The 8,634-nt window shown below is 28.3% G+C and overlaps 1 protein-coding gene across 2 annotated transcripts in view; it reads right to left on the bottom strand.

Annotated features, from left to right (window-relative positions):
* Positions 1-4,034: 4,034 nt before the first annotated feature.
* Positions 4,035-8,634, bottom strand: part of LOC107455637 (WD repeat-containing protein 18) — a 29,112-nt gene continuing 24,512 nt past the window's right edge. For both annotated transcript variants that reach the window (XM_016073273.3, XM_071183284.1), the window contains exons 11-12: positions 5,540-5,587; positions 4,035-4,394 (exon numbers count right to left, since the gene is read on the bottom strand). In XM_016073273.3, the coding sequence (XP_015928759.1) occupies positions 4,191-4,394; positions 5,540-5,587 (252 nt within the window). In that variant the 3' untranslated portion in view covers positions 4,035-4,190. The remainder of the gene's footprint in view (positions 4,395-5,539; positions 5,588-8,634) is intronic.

Raw genomic sequence — 8,634 nt, 5'->3', positions numbered from 1 at the left:
CACGAAGTTAATCCCATTGAAAATAATCTACAAGAAACGATTTCAAATCGCGAAGGTGCGAAAACGAACATGTGATATAACGATATAAGGTCTCAAAAGTGATTCTGATTCTACCGCTCATCAGTCAAGGCCGTCTCAACATAACGAAACAATATCGTCTTCCACAGCGCGAGTTGGCATCGGAACGTAAGAGAAAGTCCTTGCGTGTATCGCTATATCGTTATATCGTCTTCTTCACTCGACGGCTTAAATCAGATTTCTGATGCATCGCTTGGAATGAAAGTTGCTGTATCGGTTTGCCGATATAGGCGTTAAATCGATATGTCGCGATATATCGATTTATAGCCCAGTCCTAATCAGGACCTTAAAACATATCGAGCAAATTTACGCGATACCTTTTGGATGAAACTGATTTTTCTGGACACGTACTATTTGCTTGATATATTTTATCGACAATTTGTTCGTTTCAATTGAAATTTTTAAAACGTTTGAAATATGTAAGTAAAAAAAATCTTATTACGGGATTTTCAATATCACTTAGAAATCTTCTTTTTAAACTATTAAGTCTGTGCAAAGTTTTGAAGAAAAAAAATGCTAATATTATTCTAGCTCCTTAAAAAGGGTATCGCTAAAGAATAAGAAATCAAAATCGCATTTTAAGGTTTTTCGCCAGTGTTTCAGTTCAGAGAAATATGCTTCTCGCGTTTTAGGGGAGTTTCGAAAGATGAGTTTCGGATTTAGGTTTTGGAATTCCCTTTAAGTGATGCAAGTGGAAAGAAAGAAAAAATAAAGCAATAAAAATATGGTCCAAGAAAGAAATCAGAAAATTTCGAAATAAGTTTTTTAAGGTCAGTTTTATTTCATACCTTTCATAGGATTCTCAGAATTGTAGACAGTCGTAATATTTCTTTACATTTGAAAAAAAAAAAATTCTTTTTTCAAAGGGAATTTTCACATAGCAAAAAAAAAAAAAAAAAAAATCTGTAATTTGCTTTTTTCGCAGCCAAATGGTTTTTTGTTATTTTGTTTTAAGTTACTATTTTTTAATTTTATAATAATAAAAAGAAAAATTCAGGTGTGCATTTCTTATAACTCTAGAAAAGTTTGTTACATTAACCTGAAATTTGGACAGCGGCTTCAAGGAGCGAATTTAGAAACCGATTCCAAAATTCATTCGAATTTTTCAATTAGAAACAGAAATGGGCTGTAGGTGGCGTGGAGCAGAGCTCTCTACTTATGGCAACACTCCATTCCACCAGTGGAGAGTCATAGAAGAAGGAAGTATGTTAGATTATGTCTTGATTTTCAAATAGATTTAAATCTTTTAAGTTAGGAAACTAAATGGAACTGAAAACTACATGAAACATAGTTCTAAAAGAAATAGTCATGGAAATTTAAAAAAAATATTTTTAGCAATTAAATACGAAAAATAATAAGAAAAGGAAAAATATCCACTACATTCCTATACAATTGAAAAGAGGAGGAGAGGGAAGGGTCAAAGGCATGGAACTGGTCTTCTCCCCAGATGGCGTATTCGAATGTTGCAATCGCCTATTAGTTCATTAGGTAGAGACGCATGAAAAATGAAAGATTTTCACTCGCCAAAAATGGGACTGACAGACGATTTTCTTTCTTTTAAATATTTTAAAGATTACAACAATGATATTTGCTAGCTTATAACTCTCTTTATCTAAAATTTTTTTTAAAAAATATCATTTTTATTTGTATGTCAGGTACATTCAATGATCAGCATGAACATAATAGCATTGGCGGATTACATCTCCAAATTAGTATTTCAAATTTTAGTTGAAATTATGTGATTATTTTGTTTATAGTTGCACTTTTAAAACGTGAAATTTATAATTGTGCTATAAAACTAAATAATGTTACATCAATAACTGAAATAAAAAATAATTAGCTATGTATTGAAAAGCAAAATTAGTGGAGAAATAGTACTAATTCATATAAGAGAAAAATATAAAACCACCATACTCTTATTGACGATGCTGGTTTAAATTTTGTTATCAGTTTATAATTTATTTAAAAAATAGCTTTGTTCTAGAAAGCAAAATTAATAGGGAATAAACACTTAATCTTTAGTGAATTGTGAAAAAACACCATACTGTAGTTAATTCCAATAAGGCTGTTAATATTTTTATATGTGATCTGCCGCGTCCACCGAAATCGCCAAATAAATTACAAACTTGAAATTTTTTTATAAAAAAATTGGACACTTGAATTGGAACATCTTATTAAAAATGGAATATTTTAAAAAAGTTTAAAATCAAATGTTTAATGGCATGGAGTGCCACTCCCTCCAAAAAACTCGAAACAAATTACATTTCAACTCAAGACTTTGTGGAAACCTTGCGAAAAAATAAACAGAAGATCTGAAATTTCTATTACACGTGTAATGCCTAATATTATAAATTGTATACATATTATATTTAAAACTAATACATTTACCAAACTTAAAACAAAATGTTTATACGGGAATAGGACGGAACAATTTTTTCTTCTATTGCCCATCGACAGTTTAATCATTCCAGATTTAGGGTTTGAAGAAATACGCAGAACACTTAGTTTCATTTAAATTAATATTTACACTTTCATTGTTTTTAAAATTAGTCTGTACCTAGCTTTCTGCTTCCTTAAATTTGAAAAAGTTCAGTTTCCACCACTTTCTTCCTTTTAAAAGGAGATATTTTATGGTAGTTATTTTGAATTTCCTACCTGAGAACATTAAGCTTCATTAAATTTAAAATTCATCTCATTGTATCCATAAATTTTTTCTGATAAATTCTAGTTTGTTGCATTAACATCGCTCATTAGCCCTTTATTGTGGAGCATAAAAAATTTATGCCCACATCCTGATAATATGTTCAATAAATAAAAAAGATCAATTTTCTCAAAAATCCATAAGTTTGAGATCGTTTTGAGCCGTTCTAAAAATCCCCATATTTTTAGTGAGGTGTTATTATGACACACCAATTTAGAATTGGGTCACTTTTTGTGGCACTTCATTTCCGATGGGCGTCTTTCCTCCCCAGATATTTACAGGTGTTTATTTTTCCCCAAATCAGATATTTTTAAAGAGATGTTAATATGATACGTGAATTATATTATAACTTGGAGACACGCTGGATTCGCGTCGATTCCATTGTAAATCTTCATTCTTTTTCTTTACTGCTATTGGTTTTTGGTCCTTTTTAGATATTTTCTGAAATTTTGTAATCAATCTGTTGTTTTCCCTCGTTCACATTTCAAAGTTTTAAAAACGATGTTATTATGACACATGAATTTCACATTTTATTTAACACTTTTGGATGTGTTCCATCTGCGAAGATTCCATCGTAAATCCACAGCAATTTCTGATCGTTTTTCAGTCATACCACATGATTTTTCGAATTTCGATGCTGTCAGGATACACAGAGTTTCGAATTTACATTATCTATTTTTGGTTCGTGACAATTTCACCATAAACTTATTATATTATTTTTTCAGTCATTCCAACTTTTTTTTCTTCTTTTTTTAAAATTTTTTACTACAAGCAGGATTTTAATTTGAGCTATAACTTTTTGATGCTTAAACAGTTATCACTGCTTGCAATGATACATTCACGTCGTTAACTGATCATTTTTTAAAAACAGTTACATAACGTTTTCTAGTTATTAAAACAAGAATTTTGAAATTTCGATATTATAAATACAATGCTATTGCTAAACAAAAAGTTCAAATTTAAGCTATCACTGATTGAAAGAAATATATTTTGAGACTTCGTCTAAAGAATCTTGACTATTTCAACACCTTTTCTCATATTCATGACAATAATAATTTTTGTGACTAGTAGATATGTAGCAGTGTTGAGTGTAATTCAGCAAAACCGGCTGGCCTGGCTCATGGGAATAATTACATCGGACACTTAGTTATGCAATTTGTTTGCTGCGTTCGGGCAATAAAAAACTAGGTATACAAACCTAAACTAAACTAACCATAAAGAAATTGTTTTGCTTATTCAACACATGAAACATATGTAATATTAAATTTTTAATCCCAAATGAAAAATGTACATAAAATGATTTTTACAAATTTAGACCAAAATCAATTAATTTTCATCTATGGTTTTTACAAATGCAATTTTCCTCTTGAAAAGAAAAATATACACATTGATAGTTTAACAGGATGAGCAGTTATTTGTTTTCTTCAACAGGAGGTAGTGGTGATGATGCTATTGCAGGATCAATACTTTTGAACACTTGATCCAACATATATGAATACATTTGAGCATTCATTTCTCGAACCTCACTCACACTCTCACCTCTAAAAGCTTCTTGGTACAAAGTTTCCTTTTTAGTGTCTGCAGAAGTAGCTTCAGAAACTGGATCCTCTAGACCCTGGAAACAAATTGACATTCAAATAAAGCATGGTCATATCCAGTTGGTTAAAAAAATTTTGAGACACATGTTCGATTTCAGCGGAACCCAGACTGTTAAAAAAAGTTTATTAGCAAGGTGTAAATATGAAAAACTAAAAATAAAACAGTTTCAATTAATTTAGAAATACTTTATGTGAAGAATAAAATTTTTTTATTGTTTCATCAAAGACAGTCTTACAATTAGGTTTTATTAGTGTTTAGTCTAAAAATAATCCACAATTCTTGAATTTGATTAGTTTAAATTTTAAAGTGCAATAAGTAATACTGATATAAACATTTGTAGATGCATAGCCTTTTAGTCATTTATTCAATATATTGTTTTGGAAAAAATATAAATATTCATTCTAAAATGTGCTTTTTTTTTAATTGGCATTTTACTCAAATAATTTTAAAATAACCTAATTATAAAATAAATAATCGATAATTGGTTGAATACAAACTTATTACACTGCTGGTTATAAAAAAAAAGGTCCTAACTAATGGAACCCTGATTTCGTAACTTAGACTGAACTAAATTTGAACTAATAAATTAGCATATTTGAAGTTAACCCCTCAAGCCATTAAGATTGAATCTTAACAAATGAAAATCTGATCATTTAATCAAGTTATTCTGTGTGTTTCATTATTTTTTTTAGTGTTGTACAGCCAAACGGCATACGTTTGCAGGTAACAGATTTTATCATTATTATTTTTTCTACAAACTAGCCTATTTCCAGTTAACAGGAATACAAACCAGGGTCACAAGTATAACTAGAATCTATACAACTAATGTATTCAGTCAGTAAGCACTTAAAGGCATTTAACTTGATAATACAGAAATTTTTCTCTAAACCTGACTTAATTATACATTAAATGCTGCAAATTCTTATTGAATATCTTATCTTCTAGCAAAAAAGTTGTAATTCAAATCACAAAAAAAAGAAATTCATACACCAATGCTTCCAAAACAATGCAAGGTAAAAAGAGTCCACAATATTTCATATAAAAAAAAATTAATTGCTCATAAAGCTATTAGGTTCAATTCTATGAAATTAGGCCTTTCAAATTGTTATTAATTAACTTATAATGAAGATGAATTAAGCAGTAAGCAATATTTCAACTTACATATAAAAGAGCAGGAGGATAGTGATTATCAAGGCTTCCAGCACAGATCTAAAGAAAAAAAAATAATAAAATATTAATGTGCATTTTGTACAAAAGTATAAAAATTAGTAAAATTTTAAACTTTACTTCTTAAAAATTAATAACTGAAATTAGTAATAAAAAAATTAATAATTGCTTATACCCGTGTACACGTCATCGTTTCAAATCCCAAAAATCAGAGGGTTGACTTTTACTCCAGTAATTATGTAAGACATTCGCAGATAGTGAAATTTTAATGCATTATAAACAATGAGATAGATATAAATAGCTTTGCATTAATTTACCTACGTGAAAAAACATTTATATACAGTTAATTTTGCATTTTCTCTAATCTTATTTTCTTCACATATTAAGTTTTTCTTTAGAAACAATAATTTAAATCATGTTCAGAAAAAAAAAGTTAAGATAAGTGATTCATTAGTATTTTAAATAATATAACAATATGAAAACTTTTAAAACACATCATTTAGCTACAAATTTCAAAATTCTAGAACATCAAATGTGTCAGATTCAATAATTTTAGCAGTGTCATCATAGGCATCCCACGCTGCAATGGATTCTACTGCATCCTCATCTACTGAGTCTCACCATAAATCATCTTCACTTCTTTTACTTCCACTCTTTTTGAGAGATTTTAAAATAAAATAGAAATTTTCATATTTGAGTTTTTCAGCAGTAGATTTAGACATTCGACAAAACAGTAATTTGCTAAATCGTAATAAAAAATAGGGGGTTGGCCTATACCCCGGAATATACTGTAAATTAAAATAAATGTTGTTACCTTTCCCATTGAACCGATTTATATTTAAAATATTTTAATACGATTACCTCATTTATTCAAATGTAAACCACACTTTCTCTCTATTGTAAATTTTAAGGAAAATCATGTGCAGCTTAAAATGAAATATAGAAAAATTCATTGGTTAAAAATTCTGGAATAGGTATCAATTGTGTAGGAAATAAGTTTTAAATTAGACTATAATGCATTCCTCTCAGAAATTTTGGGTAACAAATACATTGGATGGCAGAGAAGAGGACATCAGGTGGAAAAATGAGGGGCACCAGCACCATTTCCGAAGAAGGTTGTGATAATAGTTGAAAAGAAAATTGAAAATTTTTGGAATATGATACTGATGGTTAGAGCAATTATAGGTTAATTTATGTATATAAAGTTTTTAACACTGGTAAAATAAATTATTTATTCATTTCTTATTAGTTCACATTTTAAATTTCTTTACTTTCATAAATGTTGAATATCGCCAAACTTTTTTATACTATTTTTTCACAAAAACAGTTGAGAATTTGGGATTTGAAAAAATATAGCAATCAGAAATTTAAAAACTTACTGAAATTTACACTAATGCTGTTAATTCAGCAGTTTATTTTGCAGTTTAAAAAAATTCATTTACATAATAAATTGTTTAACTATTGTCAGCATAAAAAATCAGTATCAGTTAAAGTAAAAAGTATCAATATATTTTTATTCCTACATATATGCATTGTGAGGATAGAGAAAATTATCATAAAAAGCAAAACATTAGAATAATTATAAATAATGAATGTTATATTTGAGCAGCTAGTTTAAATGTGAGAATACTACAAAACTATGGGGAAAAATTAGTTTTGCTTTCAATGGTTATTATAAGACATTATATATTTGTCTTATACTTAAGCTTTGTGTGGAGTTAGTCATTAAATATTGTTTGGATCGTCAATAAGTAATTTAAGTCTTGATTTACGTACAGTTATGCCAGCCTCCAGTGTGAACCAGGCACTCCTAGTAGTCAGCAATTGAACCCTGGTCAAATTTTATTTTCATGCTTTTGAAAAAGCATGTGGAACCATTTTGTAGAAGCTGCGTTGTAGGGCATGGGATCAGTGCTTAAGAATAATAATAAAATCATTGAGTTTTATTTTATTTTATAACCAGTGTCGAACAGCTAACCTGATTCTCAGTTTAGGACTATCAATGTTCAACTCCATAACCTTGTAATTTTGATATAATAAACCAACATTTGGAATGCATGGCATTGTACACTTTAAAGCACAAAAAAAATGGATTACTGCGAATAATTTTTGAACCAATGATCGGATCTTCACATTCTAGAATTCATTCTTAATGGTGAGAGCTGTTCAAAGTTTGGAACCCTTAATGTTAATATTACTTTCGGTGTATTTCACTATTTCTTGAGTACTCTTTAAGCGAATTGAAAAATATTAAAACTCATTTGTCCAAAGATAATTCCATTAAAAAAAATAATCTTTATTAAATATCTATTATTGCTTATTATGATAAGCTATAATATTTATATAATGAAACAATTTATATAATGATAGTCGAAAAAACTTTGAATTGTAAGGTATAAATTTTTTATATCATTTCAAAGTATGTACTTTAACATTGCAAAATACAAAATTTGAGCATAATCAGTTGAATAGTTCTTGAGAAGTCAAATTTTAAATATCAGGGATAAGATTAGCCAAAAGGCAAAAAAGCTGAATTTCCACGATAGTAAATTTTACGCAAGCGCAACCCTTTAATAATAAATTCCAGACAGTTTAAGGTAATAAATAATGTGTTGACATACAATTGTGTACTAATCTATTATTATATAAATGATTACATTGATACTTAACATTTAGTGAAAATAAAAATTACCAATTGAAAAAATAAAGATGGAAATTATATTTTTCCTCAGTTCACATAAGAGACAATTATTACTTGAAAAACTACCTGGCTTAGCAAATTAAAACTACTGAGAATGTACATTAATATTTCATTTCTTTTAATAAATACTGCTATGTGATTTATAACAAATATATCAGTAATATTATTTTTTAAATTATATTGGGGAAAAAAAACTTTAACAATGGACCAAATCATTATGTTCATGTTATAGTCTAATCTAACTAGAGCCCTTTGAAACATATCAATAACAGTGAAGTAGAAATATATAGTAACTCCTTAACATACAAAAATTGGTATTTTAGTTTGAAAAATTACATGACAATCAGCAACTGTTTAGATAATTGTTTTTTATTTGATAAGAATTTTG

The sequence above is a fragment of the Parasteatoda tepidariorum genome, chromosome 7 (genome assembly GCF_043381705.1).
Source record: "Parasteatoda tepidariorum isolate YZ-2023 chromosome 7, CAS_Ptep_4.0, whole genome shotgun sequence".
Lineage (NCBI taxonomy): Eukaryota > Metazoa > Arthropoda > Arachnida > Araneae > Theridiidae > Parasteatoda > Parasteatoda tepidariorum.
Note: the sequence above shows the minus strand (reverse complement) of the source record. Positions and strands in the feature narration are given on the sequence as shown.